The sequence below is a fragment of the Misgurnus anguillicaudatus genome, chromosome 10 (genome assembly GCF_027580225.2).
Source record: "Misgurnus anguillicaudatus chromosome 10, ASM2758022v2, whole genome shotgun sequence".
In the NCBI taxonomy this organism is placed as follows: Eukaryota; Metazoa; Chordata; class Actinopteri; order Cypriniformes; family Cobitidae; genus Misgurnus; species Misgurnus anguillicaudatus.
In genome coordinates, this window is record NC_073346.2 from 30,228,407 (window position 1) to 30,255,602 (window position 27,196).

Here is a 27,196-nt window from a genome sequence, read left to right on the forward strand (position 1 = left end):
AAAAATGCTCTCAGGACCTTGTTAAATCAATGCCACATAGAATTAAGGCAGTTCTGAAGGCAAAAGGGGGTCAAACACATTATTAGTATGGTGTTCCTAATAATCCTTTAGTTGAGTGTATATTTACAGTGCAATTGTTTTTATGTTTCTAATATAACAAAATATGTAACTAGTATTTTTATTTTAACATATAGGAACACTTAATATATTTGACTTATGTTGCCTTAAAAAAAATCACCTTTGATTTGTTACACTGTTAATTTTTTATCTGAAATCTTTCAGCAGTATACTTCTAAGGGCACTTAATGTGATAAGAAAACATATTTAGGAATACAATTCTTGAGGTACTGCAGCAACTCCAGAATGCAGAACCTGAATCCAAATCAATAAATTCCTTACGATTCTCAATCCCTGTATAGACACACAGCTCCTTTATCATCTCGCACTAAAAGCCTTTTACAACCAAACCAAGAGGCTGTATTGATTATTTTTTTCCTGAAAGTATTTTTATTCTTTTTTCTAACATTAATATCTGTCTCGTCTTTTTTAGTCGTTTTGCCATCGCCTTTATTGTGTGTCCCTGCACTACGTTTCTGATTATGTTTTTGTTGTGGTGTCTGCGTCACAATCGATAACAAGTACTTTGGAGCAGTGTACCGGCTACATTCAGACGCAGAGAATGCGTATCAGAATTCTCATACAAATCATGTTTTAGTCGTCATGATGACACACAGCGACGTCCTCCTTCCTGCGGAAAAGATGCACATACTGTACAGTACGCACAAACCCTCGTGCTTTGTGCCTTAAGAGTGCGTGCTTTGAGTTTCGAGGTCCTTGGGCTGTGATGGAGAGGAAACATTTGATTTTACATTATAAACCGTTTATTCAGCAAGGGCAGAAAGAGACATTTCACGCTTAAGCTCTCAGCAGGCCGCACGAGGAAATGTCATCGTTTATTGGGGCTGTAAGCGTTCGCGTAAATCTGCTTAACAGTTTCCCTCGCCCGTTGCCTTTGGGAGGGGGGTGATGTTGTGGTGGGGGGGGTCATATCAGCGTTAAACACATTTATCTACTCAAGTAATAAAGAGAGAGTGAGTGAGGAAGAACATACTGTATTAGGAATAATATATTTTGTGTAGTACTGTAAGAGCTTGAAAGTCAAAACTGCTCACTTGGTATTTCTTACATGCGATTTTGTATTTATAGTTATATACTTCATATTTATATATAATATATTATTATATAAAGAGTTTGGTTCTAAAACGCAATAAATCCATTTGACTAATTCCGGTAAAAATGTTTTTTTATACCAAGAACGTGACAAGATGAAAACCTTTCTGTTACAAACATTCACATAGCATCTTTAGGTTATAATAATATTAAAATTTAAATCCATCATTTGATTTTCAAAGATTTATAATAAAAACTGATAACTTTTTTCGCAAAATGCAATAAATCCATAATTCCAAGTTTTTTTTTATTTCAAAATGCTATAAATCTATTGAATCAATATGTGCATTCATCTTTGCCATGTTATATTCATTTAGTTGACTAGTGGTATACACTGATAAAAATAAACATTAATGGCATTAATCAAAACACTTAGTTTGTCATATTAAGAACACTGTCATTGCTGCTGTCATCCTTGAGATGTCGTCATTGAACTGTAAAATGTTTTGGTCCTGCTCGATTTTCGTTGACTTCGAGTAAAATAATAGAAAGTTTTTCATAAGATCCCCTGGGGTCAATGTGTTAGCATGACGGAAGCTTGATGCTGTCGTGTGACTGTGGGTTCACACCAGCCGCGTTTTAAACATTTTGAGTTTACTCGCTTCAGTCGCGCATAAAAGCCGCGAGTGAAATTCGCGTCATGTAAGGGCCTTCTGGGACTCCGCTCGCTTCCTGTAATCACGTCACTACTAGAGCAAGCTCCTGATTGGTTAACATGTTTTTTTTTTGCCAAAGTTCACATTTTTCAACTCGCGCGTTCCCACTCCAACTTCCAATTTGTGGCATTCGCGCGAAATAGACGCACAAATGAGGCGGAATCGCATCTACCGCGCCGCGCTAAATGCCTCATTCGTGCCGTGAGACCTCCAGACATGCGTCAACGTGTCTTTACATTAACTTAACATTGTAATCACTCGAAATCACTCGCGCTTGACTGTGGCTGGTGTGAACGCAGCATGAGAACAAGCAACAGCCAGGATTTTTCCTTCACCCGAGTGCCTCGCACGTAACTTATTAGATTTTAATGACTTATGTTCCTTCAACGGAACAACAGAAAACCACCACAGGTTTATCAATGCCATCAAATTACTATTTCGTTTTTGTTTGTAATACAAAGTAGATGAGGAAAACTAGGATACCGTGTGTATTCAAAGTGCCGCCCTTATTGTTTACAATGTGTGGAATGGTGCGCTGTGATTTGTTGAGCGGATTTATTGCATTCTGCAGAGAAGGAAGACTGGCGTTTATTACGTTTTGAAAAAAAAAGGATAAAAGATGACTAAATAACACGGCGGATATCGGATTTTGCGACAAAAATTAAGAATGTACCAGATACAATACTGATTTTGGTGGTAACAAATAAAAAACCCGTTTATCGCATTTTGGAAGCAAACTCTTCATATAATTATATTATATATACATTTTTATAAATTTTAAACAGACACAACTGACATTAGCATTATTGATTTACATTACGTTATTGATATTATATGCATTGTATATGTTGAATGTACTGTATTGTCAATGTACTGGCATTTAAAACATAAAAATATTAAATAAAATTGTTACAATGTCAAAAAAGTATAATTTAGGTCTTTGATTGGTCAATATCTGTCTTTAATGTAAGGCTGTTAAACGTAAAGTTTAATAGATCAATACATTGACATACATACATTAAAGATCAATACATAGACATACATAAGAAGATGAATGTTTCATGGGGCATACGCATCAAACACGAGTTCAACGATTTGCGCGAGTAGATTACATACAAAGTCAATGTAAATACGCCATCAGACGCGTCCTCGCGCTGGGTAATGCGAATGACACGAATTGGGCGGCGCAATGCGAATGACGTGAATTTGGCGATTGCCACGAAAACATGTGCTATTTGCCTCACACGCGCCTTCGCGCAAGTTGAAAATATTCAACTCGAGCGAAAAATGTGTGTGATACAAAGTTAAATTACGCAAGTAATCTAGAGCGAGTAATGCGATGCTACGCGTTTGGTGGGTAGCATTAGAAGATACACATACCCATCAAAATCAGTTGGTGTGCTAGCATCACACTTATACAAATACCTCAAATACTAAAATGTTCCTTACGCCAAGATCATCCTGTTTTTGTTTTCGTAGACATTCTGTCAGAGTATATTTTTGTTTAAAACCACTGTTTTTTGACTAACTGTACATACCACACCTGTTTCCTAAATCTAACTTGCACGGCTGCACCTAAATCATTTAAGCGTCAACAATCAAGCAGGAAATAAGCTGCCAATTTGAAGCACTGGGGTTACGAGACTGGCAAAGATCAAAGCCTTCTGCGTTAGCACGGTAAATACAGCATCGAGCAGAGCTTCTCTCCTCCCAAAACAAAATGTACACACCGAGATTAATTAGGCAACGTATCCCCAGGCATCAGCTTAGTTGCCGTACTCGTCTTGACTAATGCCAGAGCAGCAATGACAGCCATCAGTACAACGATCACGCGAACACAATATGCTCTTTTATTTTTTCCTGGTTGGTTAAAATCAGCCTTTAGTCACTCTCCCTTGACATTTTTATAAACAAAATCTGGAGATTGCTTTATGAGACTGCTTTCCTAGTGAAAACGCTATTATGTAAGTCTAAATATGCCCCATAGGAAAACACAGGCCACTCAGAGATATTAAAGAACATTTTTAGAAAAAAACTGCAAAGTGCTGAGCAATACAAAGATAAGACTTTTACATCATGTTTTGTAGTCGAGAGCTTGGATAACATTTGCTGCAAGCTGTTTGGGTTTTATAAAAGAGTTTAAATCATACCACTTAAATGGTTATATATGATACGATTTGGCATTTAAGGTTTGTATGTGTTCTTACTGCATGTGCCATGTTTTAAAGGGCAAAGAGCACGCTACTGGTTTAAAGCTCAATTGAAATGTGTGGACATGCATGGGGTCACACAAAATATGATGTTAAAGGGATAGTTCACTTTAAAATGAAAATTCTGTTATCATTTACTCATCCTCAGCTTGTTCTAAACCTGTATGAATTTCTTTTTTCTAAAGAACATAAAAGACGATATTTTGAGAAATGATGGTAAACACACAGCAGATAGTGACCATTGACTTCCATAGTAGGAAAAAAATAATATGATGGAATTGAATGGGTACTGTTAACTGTGTTCCTTACGATTCTCATTTATCATAATATCTTCTTTATCATTTATCACAATACTTCCAAAATATTTTTTCCTACTATGGAAGTCAATGGTCACTATGTGCTGTGTGTTTACCAATATTTTTTCCTACTATGGAAGTCAATGGTCACTATCTGCTGTGTGTTTACCAATATTTTTTCCTACTATGGAAGTCAATGGTCACTATCTGTTGTGTGTTTACCATGATTTCTCTAAATATCTTTTTGTGTGTTCATCAAAACAAAGAAATGTATACAGGTTTGTAAAAACATGAGAGTGAGAAAATTATGACAGAATTTAAATTTTTGGGTTACTATCCCTTTAAGCTATATAAAAAAGCATATATCTGAAACTCCAAAAAGTTAACACTGTAGCTACAACTTTCAGCAGGGTTTTTCAGAAATTTCACGTTGAAGACATACATACTGTTATTCTTTGTTTTGTTTATTTGATTTATATAAAATACAGTTATACTGTAAGAAATAGCCTTCCACAATGTTACCTGCTGTAGACTTCACATAAGGTTGATTGAAGTTTAAATAAGAGACAGTCTGGCATTTGTAGAGGTAGAACAGCTGCAGGCTCTGTTGAAGAAGTGGGCAGCAGAGGAGACGTGCATCAGAGTAGACGGATGAATGACTGGAGTAATGACAAATGCTTCAAGCAAATGATGACTAACACACTAGCAGCATATGAATTTCATATAGAATTTAAAAAGGGCACTGATGTGGCAGCAAACTAAACAGAGATGCTTGAGATTGACATTCAACATTGCATGATCATGAAGTAAAAGTATACATTCTTTTATTTACATAATTATGCTTATATTTGAATAACCATAGTGCTGCCAGACTTGCTCTCATTCCTGTAGCTCAAAGATATTCCTGTAGTTCAATAAGTAGAGCATTGTACAAGAGGTCTTGGGCTTGATTCCCAGAAAAAAAAAAAACATAGGGCAGAACCTGGGCAAAAGTAACGTGCGATTTTCTCCGAGCCCTGATAACATTTGCGTCCCAAACTATGACAGCATATTTAGCGAACAAACCCTTGACAGAGCTGACAAATATTGCGTTATTTACTTACCGTTTTCTGTGTGTAGATTCCAGGTGTTTTCAACCATGATAAGTTAATTCCTGAAGCGGTCATTTTTTTCTTATAACACGTTGTGTTTCTGGTTTCATGTGTTACGGTACTGATCAATCTACAGGTTATTAAGTGCTCTAACACATCCTAAAGTTTCACTTCTCTGAGTTTTTCAAAATAAAAGTAAATTGAGTTTAAGGGCCCTATTTTAATGATCTAAGCACATTGTCTAAAGTGTACGGTCTAATTGGGAGTCTCCGATGCCACTTTTGCTAATTTAACGACGGGAAAATTGGTTTGTGCGCCGAGTGCACGGTCGAAAAGGGTTGTTCATATTCTCCTAATGAGTAATGGGTGTGTTTTGGGCGTAACGTGCAATAAACCAATGAGAGTGTCATCTCTAATCCCTTTTAAAAGCCAGTTGCGCTGGGGCTATGTCTAATCCCTATTTAGATGATTGACTTTGTAAATTGAAAAACTAAGCGGAGGAAGAAGACCCCCAGTTTAAGATTAATGTTAAATAATTGTGTTGTTTTTCACTTGTATTGAAATTGTTATTTTTTAGATTAAAACCTTTAAAAGACATTTTGTTTCAGTCATAGAAGTACAAATAGCAGGCTTTTAATTGCTGTAAATGTATTGCTATCCTACATAATCATTGTAATCTCATAAAATAATTTGCAAATATGCAAGAAAATGTTTGTACTCTAAAAATACAAAGAAGAGATAAAGAATTTACAAACGCGCGGAGAGCCGAAGCGTTTCAGCACTAGAACAGCGCCATGGGATTTTTACAAAGAATTACTTAAAATGTTTCTCATCTCACCATATCCACAGGTACAGTGTCATTATATAGAAATCCGTAATGTAGCATTTAAAAACATTTAAAAATAGATGCATTTGTTTAAAGCAAAGCATTTATTTACCTACCAGGCTACAGGTGAAGCAGCTCTTTGCGCATTTTAACGTCTAGTCCTCATTTATGTCCAAGAGACTCAATAATAATATTTTACATTCAATCCTTTAATCTTTCTTATTTAAAAGCATTTTTGTGCTGCTGCGCATTCATGTGTGGGATAAGCAAACCCGCTTTGTCGTTCCGTTTATATAGGCGCATCATTTACTGTGCTCTTTAAATAACAAAAAACATATTGCGCATAGTCTATTTTAGTTGCCTCAAAATAGCAACGCACCAACAATGCGCCTGAACACACCTCGTTTTCAGACCAGAACGCCCATGGGCGCAAAAGTGGGCGCAAATGCATTTGCTATTTAAACAACGTGGCGCTAAACGTGAAAATGATAATTGCGCAGGGTTGAAACTAGCAAAGACACTTGCGTCCCGCATTGCGCCGGGTGTATGATAGATATTTTTATATATTTTTAGCACGAAGCTAATGGTCTAATTAGATTCAATAAATTGTGCTAATCTGTGCTAAAAGTGCTAGCACCAGATCAGCTGAATGGATTCCAAAATGGTAAGAATCAAATGTTTCACTCTAAGGGAGCTGGAAAATGAGCATATATTTTTATTTTTTTAAAGTGGAATGTCCCTTTAAGGCCAATACAGAAAATACCCCCCAAAACAAAATAATTGGCATTACAAATGTAACAGCTTCCCCCCGGTCTCATTTGAATCAAAAACTGCCTAGTGATTGTTTGTGTTAACCCTGCTGTTCACCCCTGAGACCACCACCCATCATTATTGTGCTGTGCTTAGACATTTAATTAAATCTATGTGTTTATCTCAAAGTCTAACTTCACCTGCTCCAGTGCCAAGTTACGATCTATTTAGGGTGTCCCCCAAAAAAGAGATCCATTCTCTTCTTGAAAAATTGTCTTTCAGATCCTGTCGTCTTTGATGTGCCCCATTGATACGAAAGTACCTGCGATGATTTATGATCCAGCCTTAATCAGATATTAAACTGCTTCACCTCGTTTGTGTGTATCGACCGTGTCTTATCTCAGCTGTTTTTTTCCCTACTACAGCTCCTTCTTTCACTTATTTCAGATGGTCAGATCTCTCACAGCTGATTGTCTACCAGTGTGACTGAACGCTCCTTTTCGCAAGCTATTATGAAGCTATCAGCCACCAGCTGACTGTTCTGCTTCTGTCATACACAGTTCAAGCTATACGTTCTAACACTCTGTCGAAGTTACAAACACCCAGCCGGCAGCTTCTAAATATGGAGATTTTAGGTTGTTAGCCCCCGGGGAGCTTTGATACTTGCTGCGATCAGTGTGAGAACTTGAAATCAGAAACACAGAGGGTAGTCAAATCGCATTATCTTCACCCGGTGTACCACATCACCATCAACCAGGCCAAGTTTCAACTTGTGTAAATTCTGCATTGTTCCTGGACCAAACACTGAGTTGATATTTACAGCAATAAGGTTATCATTAAACTATTTTTAAGGAAGTTGCGTCACTTCACCGATATTACTGGAAGGAAGAGTTTTCTTTGTTTTTTTTTAATTACTATTTTTTATTTAAAAACAGTAAAGAGTATAAAAGTACAAGGTCACATTATAAACCGTATATACATTATGTAAGGAATAATTGACGACGGGCCATTGAATTATAAGAAAATAATGCACACCAAGGTGGTAATGCCGTTACACTGCAGGTGTGCATTATTTTCAAATAGTTCAAAGGACCGGAGTCAATTATTCCGCTTGTACCACGTTTACCACAAACATTGCTCTGGTGCCTATTTTTAAGACATTTGAAAAGATAGGTGTGCGGTTTACAGAAAAATAATCAACACCCATAGAACATTTCTCAGCCAATCAGAATGCAGCATTCAACAGACCCGTGGTATAAATAAATGTAATATCTGTACAAACTGTGACATAAACATGTAGAAAAGAAGCATGTAACATTTTTTTTATTTTGTTAATAGTTTAAAACAAGAAACAAGGAAAACAAAAAGAGACAATAAGAAAATGAAAAAAAGGGTAAAACATCAAATTATGTGTCAGTTAAAGTATACAAATTAAAGCATTAAAATTTAAGTTTTTCTTGCATTTTTGTTTAATGTGGATTCAATAGTGCGGACTTTTCTTTGTCAGAGCAACCAAAGCGATAGCAGTGATGTATCATGGGTAATTTAGGCTGGTTGTTTGTTTTTCCAAGTTCATTTGATGCACCTTAAAGGTACAATTTGTAAGATATTTGCAGTAAAATATCCAAAAACCAATAGTTCGGTGTTATATATTTTGTCCAGCTGATTACTAACAATATCTATAATAAGTTTGTTCATCTGAAGACTTAATTCTGTGCTGTGTTAACAAACCATCGTATTGGACTAATACTGTTACATCTATGACTAACAATTGCGTTTTGAACATTACATGAAACCTTACATAATGAAAAAACGATGTCATTAAACACAACATTCATAAAACTTGATTACTTTACCTCATGTGTAACATGATTTCTCGTTCCCATCTGATTGATGGGCATCAGCTTTTGAGTTAAAGGCAACAAATCCCATCAGTCCACGCTGCTTCAGAGCATCATTAATCTACGTCATTGTTATTGATTTGATCTGGCGCCCTCTAGCGGTGTGGATTATACAAATTGCATCTTTAAGCCCTGGGTATAATCTGTTTTTTATGCATACGCAAGCGTAAAAATTGCAATACCACTTGTGGTCTACATACTCTTATACACACATAACTACCTGTACCTACAATGTACGCAAGGTTTCATAAATCTGGCGGTGCACATGCAGTACTCGAACATTTTTCGGATGATGATCAGTTGAAGAAAAATTAAGGATTATGTAGCTTGGACCAGATGGAGCAGCAGGAATTGTTACAAGTAGATACGCTGTAAATACTGTTTAATTACGCAGTACATTGCGGGTCGTAATCTAAATCGTTACGGGCAACTTTAATGTGTTTGTGTGTGTGTGTTTGCGTGTGTGTGTGAGAAGTCACGTAAATCTAATGCTACGTACACACCAAACGTGGGGCATTGCGTTACTCGCTCTAGATTACTCACAGGATTTAACTCTGTGTCATGCAAATTTTCGCATGAGTTGAATGTTTTTAAGGCGAAGACGCGTTTGAGGCGAATAGCGCGTGTTTTCACGGCAAACACGCTGCCCATATCGCATTGCCCCGCGCGAGGATACGTCTAATCGCAATGACTTTGTATGTAATCTACTCGCTCAAATCGTTGAACTCGCGTTTAGTGTGTATGCCCCATAACGTTTTCCATCTTTGACAGAATATTTTTAGCAGGAAAAAGGACAAATGTGAGAGTCATTTTGACATATTGCACTTAAAACTTGTCTTAATGTAATTTTTAGTCATGGTATTTGAACTAATGCAGATTATGCAGCACTGTGCAGCTGATGTATGTGAAGTTTTGCAGGAGTGCAAATACTCAAGTACTCTCTAAACTCTCATGCGATACTTTGATGTCATACTCTGATAGGTCTGCACAGTGCTGCTATTGTTAAACACTAGGCGGTGGAAAGGAAGAGCACGGGATCAATCTCCAGAACAAAAGTAAAACTGTAACAAGACGTCGTCTGTCTGAGGTAAAGGGGCAAAATCGAATGACAATAGTGTCTGCATTAATCTGCCTTCATGCGTTTATTTCACAAGATCGGTTCAGATACACAGTGTCATGAGTTTAGTTTAATTCAGATTTTTTACCAAGTTTGTTGATATTTTAATCGCAATACAATTTTTTGATTTGATCTATTCATATTTGCCTGTTCAGCACAAAGTTCACGGGTTTTATCGTCTCCGCTGTCACTGCGAGATAAAAGCATTCATAAATCTGCTTCATGTGATGTTAAACATGTAAAGTAATGCACGGTCTTCCTATATCTATTCTCTTTTTCACAAATAACTAAACACATTTTGAGACGGAGATTGAAAAAGTCACACTAGATGCTGAAGAGGCGACAAAAATGCGCTATTCGCACATAGTTGGATGCTTAAACATTTTGTGTATACATGCTTCATTCGCGCGTGAAAATCTAGTTATTCGAGACATTCACACGTAAATTCGCATCAAGGGGAGGGGCTAATATAGCTTAAATTGAGTAAACTTACCAGATTGTTCGACCGCCTCACTCACTTTCTTCCAAACAAGATCCTTTTAATTCCTGTAAAAGTAGAAAGTTGTCTCGTATAGCGATGATGATTGTCCTCCATTGTTGTTTTGTTTTTCTGCATCCACTCGCTTCCTGTAATCACCTCACTGCTAGAGCAAGCTCCTGATTGGTTAAAGTGGCGCGAAAATCCACCAAAGTTCAGATTTTTCAACTCGTGCGGATCGCGCTTCAACGCTCTGTATTGACTTAACATGTAAATCACTCGCGCTTGCCACCTCTTCCACATCTGGTGTGAATGCACCATAACGCAACTTCTGATGTGTTTGTGTGTGTGTGTGTGTGTGTGTGTGTGTGTGTGTTTAAATGATTACCTTAATTAGTTCATTACTGATAATAAACTTACATTATACTCAAATTCACAGATAGTACATGTATTTCATGCTTTAACAGTTGACTTCAACAATAACATTTTCAGCATTTTAGCTAAGCAGTAATGTCATCACCTGATAAATGGCTATTTACAGTCCTGCATAACTACAGTAAAGGTTTGATTTTGAGTTTGTTTGCCCCCCCCCCCCCCCAAAAAAAAGTTTTTAGCACCAGCCCCCACTGACCCTAATGTTTTTGTTCTTTGTTAAATTCTGTACATATTGTTTTCAAGCTTGTGAGAAGACATCCTGGAAACCATTTTGAGCTTTTGCCCTTCAGTCACGGTCATTTTTAGGGGGCTTATTGTTTAAATCAGTTTCTGTAATGATACAGCAAGGACTTAGGACAAGGTGTACAAAATCTCATTCGGATTGAAGCCAACATGCTCATATTTTTTAGAAACCTTTATTTCTCAGATGTGCATTCTGGTAGCTTTAGCAATAATATTGCACTTTCATTTTTTTGTGTAAAAAGCCATTTAGCATCCAAAATAACTTAAACTATACAACTATGCTAAATGATTAAAACACACTAAATTTTAGTAGAACAATCTGTGGCAAACCATTGACTTAGCTCTGAGCGTTTATCATCACACATCCATTTTTATTTATTTATTCATTTTACAAGATGCAATTTCCTGGTCATTTGCTGGACAGCTAAAATATAGCATTTGATTCCAATTTGTTTTCTTGACAAGTCTGTTTTTAAAATGTTGTAACAACAACTTATGGAGCAGCTGTGATACTGCTGTAACACAAGAGGGCTCTCTTTTGACTTTTGACAGAAGTCATGCTATAAGCATCTTTTACAGTCTATTTCATATCTTGTCAAACACCAAATAATACAATTCATAGGGAAGTAATACAAATAATCACACTATAGGAAAAGCGCAGGTGCCATATGTTGGTACAGTATAGTCGGTCCATCACTACGGTTCTCCATTTCCTCTTCTTCACCTAACATCTCGCTCTATCTGATCTTTCCTCATTCTCACTGTTTGCTTGTCTTAGATTGTCTGATGGTTTACAGTCGCTCTCACATTTGGTCCCGTCAGTCACAGCTCCTGCAAAGCTTCCTGGCTTGTTGCATTCATAGAAGTGACAGTCATTTTCGGTTTGGACGTGACATCTGAAGCCTTATCGGTCCACACATTTAATTGCAACCCCTGTCAATGTCTGTATGTTGCGCAATGGGGCCCGTGTGTCGGATTCAACAGACGTCTGACATTTTTAATCGAATAAAACAAAGGGAGATCTTTTGTCTTGAATCCGACTTTTGTTTGTGCCCTTGCTGTGCATATCTCTATCTTTCTGTTTCAAGCAAAAACAACAAAAAAAATCACAGCGCTAGGAAAAAGAGCATCTAATCTGTTGAACAACATATGCATACTTTTGTTAGGAGTGCGTTGATAATTGTAACTTTAGTAATACTGTATGGTATATTAATAAAGCAATAAGCCCCAAGAAGCAGTGGGTTACCAGTACATTTTACAACAGCTAAGGGGCGTTGTTAGGCACAACGCGAAGCGGAGACCCCCTTGGCTGTTATAAAATGCACTGTAACCCCACTGCTTCACGGGGGTTATTGCTTTTATAAAACGGTTACTTCATATGCATAACGTTAGCGGGATTTCATAAAATACTACACAAATAAGCTGTAATTATATTAGTACAAATATTACTCTTCCGCCAAACAAAGTAGTTCCTCAGAATCAAGTGTGACTGAAACAGAGCGCAGTTCCCAACCAACACAGACACAGCAAAGACACAATGAAAATATGATTTAGACTGTGGTGTTTATTTTATAAACCAACATTCATCTAATTTATACATTAACATTTATATCGATCAAGTGATGATCAAATATGCTTGGAAGCATGCTTAACTTTTTCCCGTCAGCGTTTTTTTTTTTTAAGTTGCCACCCAGTTTTAGTTTAATGCCTTGCAGAAAAATTATCTTCTTTAAATAAACATAAATTGTATGAAATTGTATAAAAATTAAAAATATGATTAAAGATTGTAGTGTTTATTTTCAAAATCAGTACGCAGCAACAGTGGCAGTGATACTTCTGTAATGCGGTCTGAACCGTGGGTTTACCTGGGTATTTTATCACGGCTTAGAACGCACTTCAACCAATCAGAATGAAGAACCAGAACTGCCCGTTTTATAATACTTGATGCATATTCACAGTGGCCATATCAGTATTGCAGTACAGCTTGCTGTGTGTTTTTACAGTCTGATGTTATTAAAACCTGCTTTAGTAATCTATTTAGTAATCTGACTGACATCAAACTTATTTAATGTATGCAAAGTACGTTTAACATGCATTGCTAAGTTTCAATGATCAATGGCATTTGGTTTGTAGGTTTGTTTAACGTCCAAAACTTCATTAACTCATGTTACCCAAAGCACTGAAATGAATGGTAAGCATTGTCATCAGTGAAGCCACCTTCTTTGAGGAGCCGGACAGCCTGGAGTCTTCATTAAAAAGTAACATGAAGACAAACAGGGGCTTTAGGGTCATAAGGGAACACTGGACGTGCTTGTTATAATAATGGTATAAATGATGTAAACCAGCACACCTCAGCCCCCTGGGCTACCCAGACTCCCCTTGGACAGAGGAGCACAGTGTTCCTTAAAATAAATGTCATTGACTTTCTTATTTATATATGAATAAACACATATGCGTAAGTCTATTTACTGTAGCTAAATAAACCATATAGCTCTGCTGTTCTTTTATGTAAAAATAATAAATAATGTATATTTAAATAATGAATTATTTAAAATTTTGAATGCATACATTTTAATGCATTTAATTTTAATATATATATATATATATATATATATATATATATATATATATATATATATATATATATATATATATATATATATATATATATATATATATATATATATACTGTAAAACAAATATGCTACTTATCCCAAAGAGAAAACCTTTGACAGATAATATTTTGCCTTGAAGTTATAGTACTTGAAAGTTTGGTCAGGTCATTTAGGTAATTTCTTAATATTTCATCAGACATTTTCCCCAGACATTTTCCCCCTTCGCCGAATTGTGTTTGGCGGTTATGACATGCGCTTTGATTTATTTTGGATTCAACGTCTGTTAGCTACATACCCAATTCTCAAAGGGATGCAACTCCATTGAGAGGTATTTACTAGAACACTACAGTAAATGAACTTACAATTGCTCTGACTATAATGCTGTTTTCCGTCTTCATATAAGTACCCATGTAATAAATAACCAAGCGTAATGACACTGCACATCTTGTTTATTACTGCAGACTAAATGCAAATTGCACAAGCACCTTGGTGGTTAAAATAAATATGTTGCTCTGCAATGGTGTCGACAGCCGCAGTGAAAAATGCAGAAAGTCTTTAGTAATGTGGGGTTTGCTAGGGGCCATTTTGGCTCCGGCCGACTGATTTGTGCCAAGAGCCAGGATGGCTGCCAGTTTCCCAAACAATTGCAGACACCTGTGATGAATGGCTTAATGGTTTCAGCTCCACCGACCCAGCTGCACTTGCATGGGTTTGTGTATGGACAAAAAGGCCTGTGAGGGGGAGATAGACTGAGCGTTTTAAAGCCTCCATGTTGCTTCAGGACTGGGTAGAAAGAATAGATTTTTGAAACAAAACAGCTTCTGAGAAAATGGAGTTTTAGTTCTCACAGAGTAATTTTATTTATGTTTTTGATGTGTTATTACTGAGTACTTCATGGTACAAATGAGCAGTCAGTGAATAAATAAGAGCTTTTTAATAGCTACTGGATGAATTTTTTGGCCACATTCCCTTTTCAAGCAAGAAGAAATGTTGTGCTTATTGTAGTGTTGTAGTCAAGACCACCTAAACCGAAACCAAGACCAGAGGGTCTTATTTTAATGATCTAAGTGCATGGTCTAAAGTGCACGCCACACAGTCTAAACGGGCGTGTTCGAATCCCCTTTTGCTAATGACGGGATAAATGGTTTGTGCGCCAAGTGCATAGCCTAAAAGGGTTGTTCCTATTCTCGTAATGAGTAATGGGTGTGTTTTGGGCATAACGTGCAATAAACCAATGAGAGTCTAAGCTCTCATCACCTTTAAAAGCATTCACACTCGCGCAATGCTGATTCCCTATTTAGATGGAAAAATAGGTAAACTGAAAAACTAAACGGAGGAAGAAGACCCGTTTTTTTATGTTTATTAAAACTTTTAAAAGACGTTTTCTTTCAGTTATGGAAGTAAACATAGCAGGCTTTTAATTATTGTAAATGGATAGCTTATATGATCAGTGTAATCTCAAAAAATAATTTACAAATAAGAAAAGGTTTGTACTCTTAAAAACTTTATTTCTTACAAACAAGAAATAACAAGATAAAGAATTTACAAACATGCGGAGAGTCATTTTTAGTAGCCGGACAGCATTACTTAAAAAGGTTCTCATCTCACCATATCCACGGGTACAAAGTCATCATATAAAATAAATCCGTGGGGTAGCATTTAAAAAAAAACCATTAAAAATAGATGCAATATTTGCATTTGTTTAAAGCAAAAAAAAAATATAATTACTTACCAGGCTACAGGTGAAGCAGCTGTTTACGCCTTCTAACGTCTCGTAATCTGTCCTCATTTACGTCCAAGAGACTCAATAATAATCTTTTAGATTATTTAGATTCAAACTTTAAATTTTTCATATTTTAAAACGTTTGTGTGCTGCTGCGCATCCATGTGTGTGATAAGCAAACGCGCGTTGTAGGCACATATTACTAAGACGCTCTTTAAATAACAAAAACAATATTGCGCCATTGACTTTAGACTTTAGACCAGGTTTTAGTTGGTCAATGGCGTACTCAAAATAGCAACACACCAACAATGCGCCTGAACACACCTCGTTTTCAGACCAGAATGCCCATGGGCGCAAAATTGGGCGCAAATGCATTTGCCATTTAAACAACATGGCACTAAACATGAAAATGCTAATTGCGTCGGGTTGAAACTAGCAAAAGACACTGCATTGCGCCGGGTGTATGATAGGGCCCCAAGGCTTTGAGGAGTTGAGACCAAGACGAGACCAGACCAGCAGTCCTGTAACGTAGGGCTGCTTACACAAAGCAAGAAAGAGACGAATCCATATGCAGAGTGTTTATTAGTAAAATTCCAAAAGGGCAGGCAAACAAATCCAAACAGGGAAATCCAAAACAGTAATCCAAAAACAGGCAATGGGTCGAAACCAGAACAAGAAACAAAACAAACCATGAACAGGAAACAAGACATGACTATGAACGCTCGGTATGCAGTGTTAAGCTGGCAATACTTCGCAGTGAGATGTTGAAGTTGAACCGGTTATATAGTGACAAACAGGAAGTGGAATGTGAAGTGTGACATGACATAGTTTTAAAATACAAGACCTAACAACAGAATACAAACAGAACACAAGACATAACCCTTACAAGTCCTCAAATTTAACTAAACTATCCCAAACCCTTAAAGTCATAAAAAAATAATATTAAAAAGTAATTTTAGAGGTGATTTTTATTTGGAGGAATTTACAGCCTTATCTCACAAGAATTAATACATATTTTACGAGTTGGCTAATTTGTATGAAGTCAATTGTGCAAAAACGTATGATTAATAAAAACATTAACGAAACCCCACTCCTAACCCCAACGAATTGTCATGAGATAGTGTTGTTGTTTTTTTTAGCAAACACTAAGGAGCTGATATGGTTTTGTGTTAGGATCCTGTTAGGATCTTGTCTTGTATTACATCTAGTTCATTGTGACAGGGTTCTGACAGTACCATGGTTTGTGTGGGAACACGTAGCTATGGATTATTTATTATCAGGCCACATGTTTTCCTTGTCCCGTCACTTTTTACCCGATCCCTTACCTGTTATGATTTTCATCTGTTCCCCTCATTAGTTCTCCTATTTAAAGTCCTTTGCTGCGTCCGAAACCGCCTACTACATACTATATAGTACGCGAAAAAGTAGGCGAGGCAAGTAGTATGTCCGAATACATAGTATTCGAAAAACAGTATGCGAAAAGTACCCGGATGACCTACTACGTCCGGTTAGATTTTGCAGTGTGCATACGATGGACGCTTCACTATCCCATGATGCCCCGGACGAGGAGTTATCCAACGAAGAAGAAGAGGCAGGCGGCTGTTTTCGCGCTGAAATGACATGACGTGATGACGACGTATGTAACGTGATGTAGCAACATGGCGGATGTAGTACGTCCGAATCTCATTCATACTACCAGGATTCATACTATACAGTACCTACTGTTTTAATGCCAAGTAAGTAGGTACTTCATCTAATTCAGTACCTACTATACAGTATGCGGTTTCGTACGCAGCCTTTGTGTTTGCTGTTCTGTGCACGTTCCTTTTGTTATATTGTGTCCATGACTGTTGTCTATGCCCGTTGTACATCATCTTGCTGTAAGTTGTTAGTCCAGTGTATTCATAGTCTTCTGTTATTGTTATTTAAAGGAATATTCCATTTTCTTAAAAGAAAAATCCAGATAATTTACTCACCACCATGTCATCCAAAATGTTGATGTCTTTCTTTGTTCAGTCAAGAAGAAATTATGTTTTTTGAGGAAAACATTGGAGGATTTTTCTCATTTTAATGGACTTTAATAGAGCCCAACATTTAATACTTAACTCAACACTTAACAGTTTTTTTAACAGAGTTTCAAAGGACTATAAACGATCCCAAACGAGGCATAAGGGTCTTATCTAGCAAAACGATTGTCATTTTTGACAAGAAAAAAAAATAATCCACTTTTAAACCACAACTTCTTGTCTAGATCCGGTCGTGATGCGCCAGCGTGACCCCACGCAATACGTCATGACGTCAAGAGGTCACAGAGGACGAGCGCGAAACTCCGCCCCAGTGTTTACAAGTGCGTTGAAAGAGGACCATTCCTACGTTGTTGTATGTCAACTGATACAAATTAATGTGTTTGTGTCAGTTTATTGTTTAAAATGGTCCGCAAATTTGCGTTTTATATATGTAACACGTGACCTCTCTACGTCACTACGCATTTACGTTAGGTCACGCTGGACCGGACCTAGACGAAAAGTTGTGGTTTAAAAGAGCATATTTTTTTTCTTGTCAAAAATGACAATCGTTTCACTAGATAAGACCCTTATGCCTCGTTTGGGATCGTTTATAGACCTTTGAAACTCCGTTGAAAAAACTGTTAAGTGTTGAGTTAAGTGTTAATTGTTGTGCTCTATTAAAGTCCATTAAAATGAGAAAAATCCTACAATGTTTTCCTCAAAAAACATAATTTCTTCTCGACAGAACAAAGAAAGACATCAACATTTTGGATGACATGGTGGTGAGTAAATTATCTGGATTTTTCTTTTAAGTTCATATTTGTTTTATGTCAAGTTTAGTGTTGATCCTTTCTTGTTTTGCCCCCTCGTGGGTTTTGTTTTCCCTTTTTGTTAATAAAGTTCCTGTTTTGTTCATCCCCCGTTTGCGTTTACCTGCCCCCAAATCCTCACACTTTTGTTTGTAACCATTATTTTTTTTTTTATATTTAAGCACTTATTTTTTATGTAAAGCACTTTGAATTACTGTGTATGAAATGTAAATAAATATAAATAAACTTGCCTTGGCGTGCCAGATTTTCACCTTACTCACTGAAAGTAGAAAGTTTTATATCCTTGACCATTCTTAAAAAGTACCTGAATCGTCTAAGTCTGAGACCAAGACAAAACTGAGTCATGACTAAGATCTTGGTGAAGTGATGCCTGCTAGAACGTCTTTGTAAGTGAAGTGCGCTCAACACTTGCACAAATTTCTTTGGATCTGACATGTATTGCCAACACTAAATCTGCATGTGCTAAATCTGCTTTTATACAAAGTGAATTACAAAAAAGATGATTGTACAACAAAGCAAAGCAGGGTCTGAACCACTGCTCTACTGATTTAAGAGTAACCACTTATATGTATTAGCCACTGTTTACTGTATGTGTGAGAACATAATTGATGTTCATTAAGATTTCTTGTTGTTCTGTCGTTCTGCTTCATTAGTTGCTATTTTATTTATTTAAATTAATACATGATTTGTTAGACTGTTTTGAAGAGCTCTTCAGAACACCTTGGAGTTTGTTTGTTTGATCTTTAACCTCTGCTTTGTTTTTGCAGAGAGACATGCTGGACGTTAATCAGATTATGAAGGACTTGGCCAGCATGGTGCATGAACAAGGAGACACCATAGGTGAGATCTTATTTGTGTGTGTGTGCGTGACTCTATTTTTCAAGTTAAGAGTCTATATTGACTCAGCCTTGTTTGTCTGGCCTTTTATTGATAATCACTTCTCCCACCCATATCCATCCCATAATCCCCTGCTGTGACGAGGTGAAGTTTCAGAGGACAGAACAAGGCATCAGCTTCACCGGCTCAATACATGGCAGATAGAGTGTTTGTCTCTATGGCACTGGCCTGTAGAGAAAATCAGCAATGATTCACTGTGTGAATAGAAACAATGAGATAATGTAGAAAGCAGATTCAAGAAGTGTAATTTAGGTATAAAATGTGCCAATTTTTTTGAGGGGATAAAAAAATGAAAACTATATTTATGGCAGAAGAGAACTTAGTTTGCACTTTGATCTTAGCACGCAGTAACATCATCACTCCTGACTACTCACCCTCTCGCTCAAACCTCCGTCAATATTACTGTGGCCGAGGTCGAAATGCTGCAAACAAAGTGCGCCTCCATACAATATCGTTCTCACGTTTTGTGCCACCTTTCTTACTCGTGTAACTACTCAAGTAACAGTCTTTAAATCGGGAAAACAAGGAAGTGTTTGGTGGCTTCTAAATTCATCCCTGTTTTGATCCTAAGGAATAAATGGGGCTAAGCTAAATGCTAACATATTCACAACACACTGTACAAAGATTAATTGCACGTATTGAAAAAAGATAGGTGTGTATTAATTAGTCTAAGTTGAGGTAAGAACATAGTGAAATATTAAAAAAACGGTGGTGTTTTCCTTTAAATCATTGTCGTATTGCATATTATATAATGTCGCGTTATTCAGCAAGTTATCGTATATGGCATATCGCATTTTCTTCAATATCATGCAGACCTTATACATTAATCAGAGGTACTTTGTCACTATGTTATTCACGGCTATTAAAAAACTAGACAAGAGTCTAGATTTTGAATATTTTGAACCGGAGCAGGACAATTCGAGACTCACCACTAGACACTGTTGAGTGAGCATTAGTACTGCATTTGCCTCAGTGTAGTAAAGGTTTGTGATAAAGAGCATATAATTACTATAAATAGTTTTTACAATTGCGTTGCATATAAAATATTGCATAAGAATGGAGACCCTAAAGTCACGGCTTCCCTTTTGGATGGTACCTTTCGTATGCTAATTGGTAACCATCCCACACCATGTCCTTTCGTCCGGCTGTTTTAATTAATCCTGTGTGTACAGTACATTCAGCAGGCCAGATGAGTGAAGATACTATTCCTTCAGGAGAGGTGAAAGATATACACATCTTTTACCCTAATTTAACACTCTCACGGTCACAGTACAACAAGAGCTGAAGGAGAAATGAGACAAAATGGAGAAAAACAGAAACTTTTTTTGTTTCTGCTTTGTTCCACTTAACATTTACACAAAGAAAGATGTCAGACACGGTGAAGGTTATCAGAAGTTATGACTAGCGAAATAGTGGGAATCTAGTGGGACATACTGTATACAATAAAACATCCAATAATGTCGTTCTGCCCTTTTGAAATACAATTTAGGATGCAGGTGGACTATTTTTAGTTTTTTTTTATCTTTGTGTCACATTTGGCTTGTCTTGTTACGCTTACACATTGCAATTTTTTGACTGTTTGGTTTATTTTGTCATCATTTGCTTACTGTAAAACAGTGGTTCTCAAACTGGGGGGCGCGAGATGGTGTCAGGGGGCCCAGTTTTATGACATTTTATTGTGCTACTTAGATATGAAGGCTTAAATAAAAACAAACCAACTGCAGTTTGATTGATATTAATTGGAATGCACAATCAGGGCTCAACGCAAACAACATTTTATACTCGCCCAGTCAGGCCAGTGGTTCAGGTTTTCATTTGCACTGCCAAAATTTTCACTGGCCCCACCACGAAAAAAAAACTATTTCAGTATCACATATTTAAAATAATAATTCAAAAGTCAAACATATACATATACATTTTATTCATCATATGCAGGGCCGGCCCGAGGCATAAGCGAACTAAGCGGCTGCTTAGGGCCCCGTGGCCACCAAGGGGCCCCCAATCATTTTTTTTACAATTAAATAACTTATACAAGTAACATAAATTAATGAATGTATGTGTCATACTGTAGTCCATTAACATACATTTGAGGAATAGAGGACTAAGAAACAACGTTACGTTTTTATGCTGTGCCATTTGTAAATCGTCCTCCGTCTGTGTGCGCATGCGCTTAAGTGCACTCAGTAGTGCACACATGTGGAGACGCGTTTCAGCAAGGCAAAAAAAAAAAGGAAGCGGGCATAAAATCTTTCTGTTCTTGACAGGGCACATACAAACAAAATGATCTCCACAGTACTCTTTTTCCAATAAAACATTTGTTTATGTCTTAGGTTTATGTATAGATTAGGCAGAAACCAGGTCTACTCTGTGCTTCTCTTAAAGAGACAGTAACCCAATTAACCTACTTAAGTCTTTGTCATTAATGTTAATGAAACAATCCCAGACAACAAGAAAATCACTTTTGTAGCTCTAAAAAAAATAATTGTATTTAATTCATACAATAAAGACAGTGTTATGATTCATTTGATTTGATTTCTGAACCTAATGCTAATTTTAGACCTTACTTAATGTGCAACTTTGTTATTTTTATAAATGTTTGTAATTTCTATATTTTTTTATTAAAAAATGTGGTGGGAGGGGGGCCCCCAAACAAATTCTGCTTAGGGCCCCTAAGAGGCTCGGGCCGGCACTGATCATTTGTTAAGACAATTGACAATTTTAAATGCAGATTTTGTTTACGATAGTTGCATGTTCCAATGAAAAAGTCTCACAACTTGTCTACTTTACCTGGAAACTGACGGCAAACTGTACAAAACCTTGCATCGTTTCCTTTGTCGTGTTTTACCCAAGTAAATGTCTGCTTCCAAGATGTTAAATAATTAAGTTGTCATTTGGCCTTATAATTAGATGGCACTGGTGCCACCAACATTTTAAGTTCTCTTTGCTCTACCAGCTGATGTAACCCGCATCACACACAACAGTGTCCACAACAACCAATAAGGTAGGAGAAACCTCATGACATTGCTGCAAACTTTTGCGATGCTTAAAGGGGTAATAGCGTGAAAATATTACTTTTTCCATGTTTAAGTTCTATAATTGGGTCCCCAGCGCTTCTATCAAACTATAAAACATGAAAAAGATCAACCCAGTAACTTTTATGGGTAAGCAATTTTCTGCAAGCATGTGAAAAATTAGGTTGTTCAGATTTCGCCTGTTTTGTGAGGTAGGTAGCAAGGCGAATTATAGTAATACCGCCCCTTATTTTGAACTATCCAACCACGGCACTGCCATTTATTGCAGAGAGAAAGCGAGAGAAAAAAAATTCAATTTCAATTACAACAAACTACCATCATTGTGATCAGTGTTTGCATTTTTTCCGCTCATTTGCATTTTAAATGACACACTCAAAAACGGCACATTTTTGCTCAGGCCTACAAAGTGGCAATTTTAACATGCTACTGTATAATAAATCATCTGTGGGGTATTTTGAGCTAAAACATCACATACGGACTCTGGAGACACCAAATATTTATCTAACTTTTTTTTACGTTTCTAACGTTTTGTTTAATTCAAATTCCAAGTTTGAGATTGTGTTATGTCATGAATTGGGGGGCCGCGAAGGGATGCACCTTTCGTGGGGGGGCATGCTGAAAAGTTTGCACTGCTCTAAAACTTTTTTGTTTAGATTGTTTATTTGCTCTGTTTTTACAAAACCTTTGGTTTTAACAATGTATGTGTGTTTTAAAGAGCACGTATTTCATTGCTAAAAACAATGTTATTTTGTGTATTTGGTATAATACAATGTGTTCACATGGTTTATGGTTCAAAAACACATTATTTTTCACATACTGTATATTTTTGTAGCTCCAGATTTCAGTCTCTTCCTGAAACGCACGGATTTAAAAAGCACTGTGTCCCTGATTGGCCAGCTAATCTGTATGTTGTGATTGGTCTGAATACTTCTGACACCAGTCGGAAATGTGTCGCTCCTTACCATGTTTAAAAGATTCGCTCACAATGCAATGCTAACAGAAGTTAACTTACAGGCTGTGAGTCAAAGCGGGAGGAATTATGATAATGTTGGTCTTTACTATATCACTAATCCCAGGAAGTAAACTGTTGCCTACAATCCTTGTGTAGTCCAAGAAAAGAGATTTACGTTGGAGATGAAAAATCGCGTTATTGTTTACTTTGGGATATGTACCTTTTACATATCATTAACATGTACTTACATGCCAAAGGAAATTTAAAATTGTGAATTGGACCATTGGTGCTCTTTAAACATAAAGAACGTTACAGACAGTTTTATAAGATACTTTTTTGTGGGCCAAATGTTAAGACAGCATTACATACTATATTGTTTGTGGATAAAGCAATCCCAGAATGCATTGCAGTGGTTTCTGTAAAAAAGAAATGTCGGTTATACATATTAGCAAATTTATTTCATACCATACAGTGTCAGTAGAACTAATGTCATTGCATAACTTATTTGTGGAGCTAAAAACCGTTCAGCACACTGAATACTTTGAGCATACAGAATGAGAAACCTGAATGAGAGGATTTAAGAAATGTGTTCCCCTCCAACTATCATCTTTCACATTTTCATTTCTTTCCTGTGAAGCCAAAGCTTGAAAGGATGAAAGATGCTATTCTTCGTATGGTTGCCATATGTTTTTGGAATTATGTGCTGCTGCAAATACACTTTCTTAGTTGTTTTTTATGTGCACGCCTGCATGCAAACATTTCATAACATCTTGTACAAAACAGTAGCATTGTTACCTCCAGGAATGAAAGCCTTAGAAAGACGCCCTCGTCTCAGAGGTTAGCTGCAATGAAAGTCGGCGTGACACGGGTATGTTGTGCTTTAGGAGTCCATTAGAGTTTAAAGAGCGTCACTCAGCGCTTGAAATAAAAGTGTCTATTGCTCTTTTCTATTGTAGTAGGGTGTATGTTTATTGGGGTGGACGTGAACGAAGCTCTCCGGATAGCAGTGATTACGGAGGGTGCGATAAGAGAGCGGAGAACTTCGGATTGGTGCTTTTAGCACTGCTGTGCGGAAGAGTGAACCTCCGTGACAAAGCCCATATCCTGATGTCGTCACATACCTGAATAAAGCAGTTTGAGCTATTAGCGGTCCAGTGGCACAAACAACCAAAACACATTTTGATTGCTCTATTATTTCCATGAGGGCATCACTGATTTCATAGCAGTCTGATATCTCCTAAGCCTCGCACAAACTGGTTAGCAGTACTTTTAAGACCTAAAATGTTCCCATAAGTTGCTTTGTGAAGTTTCACTTCAAGGACATTTGCACAAATTAAGTCCTTTTAGAGGTCTGCCACCTTTCTTTGACTTGTTGGATACACAATGTGTCCTCGCTCTTCCAGGAAAGGTAGTGAGCAGGGAGGCCATGCTGACAGAGCATAAGCCAAATCTGCACAACAAAGCAGGGAGTGCTGGAAATGGGATGCAGAACTTTCATTCTCTATGACTGTCTGCAGGGGAATTATGGGACACTGGGCAGGGGTGCAAACTTGTCACCTTTCGGCGAAATTCGCCGTTTTTTGAAACAAAATAGGTCATTCTTGTGATTCGTCTAGATCCGATGAGTTTTTGAAAATGAGGGGTGAGGGGGGTCTGCGACATGGTAGCAGTAAATTAAATTATGAAAATCATGTCCAGCTATTGTGGTAACGATGTCAAATTACTAGCCAGTTTGGCGGGTTAGGTTTTACAATTTATAGCCACCTCATTTGCTGCCGAAGTTTAAGCAGTCTGCAGATTGAGTGCACATACTTAACTCGTAGTATTTTCTCATTTGAGGTTACGCGCCCACGTCACGTTGCTGTGCGCGTGGTCATAAAGCTTAACATTTGTTCACGCACCACAGTTGTAAGTTATGTTATTTTAAGCCATTGACATCAGTGCTATATGCGCTATATACCTGTTTCTGTTTAAGAGGAGCGTGCAAGCCGCGTATCCGCTTATATAAGAGCGCTTGTGTCTTGTCACCTTTTTCACCTCTGATGAGTTTGCACCCCTGACTGGGTCTCTGATCTTATTTACCGCTTCTGCACCCCCCAAACATCTATCTACCCATCCATCCATTCATCCAGGGGGCAGTTGTAGTCTAGTGGTTATAGAGTCAGGGTCGTAACCCGAGAGTTGCCGGTTTGAGTCTCACGGCCTACAGTGCCTTGAGCAAAGCACCTTACCATAATTGCTCCACGAGCGCTGGGATAACTGCCCACTGCTCTGGGTCTGTGTGTGTTCACGACTTGCAGTGCGTTTGTTCACTACTCACTGGCATGGGTTAAATGCAGAGGTCACATTATAGGCGTTGCATACTTGACAAGCTTGTCAGTTTCACTTTTTATCCATCTACCCACCCTAACCCTACAAAAGACATCACTGCTTTGTATTAAATTTTTTAGAAAAATGTTAAAAAATTACAAAAAAATGCCAAACAAAAATAATAATTAAAGTGCACCTATTTCATTGCTAAAAAAATAACGTTATTTTGTGTATTTTTATAATGCAATGTGTTTGCGTGGTTTATGGTTAAAAAAGCATTATTTTCCATGTACTGTAGATTTTGTAGCTCCAGATTTCACTTTCTTCCTGAAACGCACAGATTTGAAAAGCTCTGTGTCCCTGATTGGCCTGCTAATCTGTACATTGTGATTGGCCTGAATACCTCTGACATCAGCTGGAAATGTTACGCTCCTTAACATGTTTGAAAGATTCATTTGCTAACAGAAGTTAACTTACAGGCTGTAAGTCTGAAGCGGGAGGAATTATGATAATGTCGGTCTTGTCTACATCAACAATTCAGAAAGTAAACTGTTACCTGCAATTCGTGTGTTTGTTGTAGTCCAAGTAAAGAGATTTACATTGGAGACGATAACTTGCATCATCTTTACTTTGTACCTTTTGCATATCGTTAACATGTACTTATACACACTTACACGCCAAAGGAAATTCGAAAACTGGAATCGGACAATAGGTGCTCTTTAATAGACAGTAGGTGACATAAAAAGCATAAAAATTTGTCCAATATCATTATTATTAATAAATACACATTAAGATTCATGTGTTGCTCATCAACTACTTTATGTCTGTATTCATTCCCCCATCACAACTAAAGATATGATGTGTATATTAGTAATTGTAATTCACCTCTGGATAATGTGTTTAAATACTTATCAGTATTTTCTCAAATGAGTTTGTATTGTGACAGCCACGTTTGTCCACAGAGCTGTGGTCCGTGTTCATTCTGCTGTTTTCATTTAGTGCTTTAGCACTGCTTAAAGGTGTCAGTGTGCATAGTGCATCTATTAATTTCCTAAAGAGGTGATTTGATTCTGTGGCTAGGAATGCTAAATTGAGTTTCAAACTAATTGGTTGTTTGTTTTACGGCTTAGCTTTGTGGCTCCCTAATTGGTTGATTCTGTAATTATTTCTACCCTAATGTTTCCAGAAGCATTCAGTGTTCGCTGATGTGTGCGTGTATGAGTGTGTGTGTGAGAGAGAGAGAGAGTCAGTAGTGACCAGATGAGTAGTCTCCAGATAAAGACTTGTCAGGCTTGTTTATTTAGAGTCATTATAAAGTATGTCACTGTAATTCTTAAATTAAACGAAGACGTTGAGCTGGTTAAAATTAAAAAGGCGACAATTATTTTATTATGTTTTCAGAGGCTTATTGCCCATGTTTGGCAGTTGATAAGGTTATATTCTGCCGAGCAAGACTATGCATATAAAAGGCTGTATTAAAAGAGGGAATGGTGGCCTGTGTTGCCAAAGCTGGTGTGTGAATCATCTAACTCAAAGCACAAACTGTTTTAGCCTTTATGGACCCCAATGCAGCACAGTTCATCAGCACGGCTGGCAAT

The 27,196-nt window shown here is 37.2% G+C and overlaps 1 protein-coding gene across 5 annotated transcripts in view; it reads left to right on the forward strand.

Annotated features, from left to right (window-relative positions):
• tsnare1 (T-SNARE Domain Containing 1) overlaps window positions 1-27,196 on the forward strand; it is a 291,014-nt gene that overhangs the window by 104,401 nt on the left and 159,417 nt on the right. For all 5 annotated transcript variants that reach the window (XR_012371599.1, XM_073872360.1, XM_073872362.1 and 2 more), the window contains exon 10: window positions 19,175-19,247. Coding sequence is in view for 4 of the 5 variants with exons in the window: in XM_073872360.1 (XP_073728461.1) it covers window positions 19,175-19,247 (73 nt within the window). In the remaining variant the exon portion in view is untranslated. The remainder of the gene's footprint in view (window positions 1-19,174; window positions 19,248-27,196) is intronic.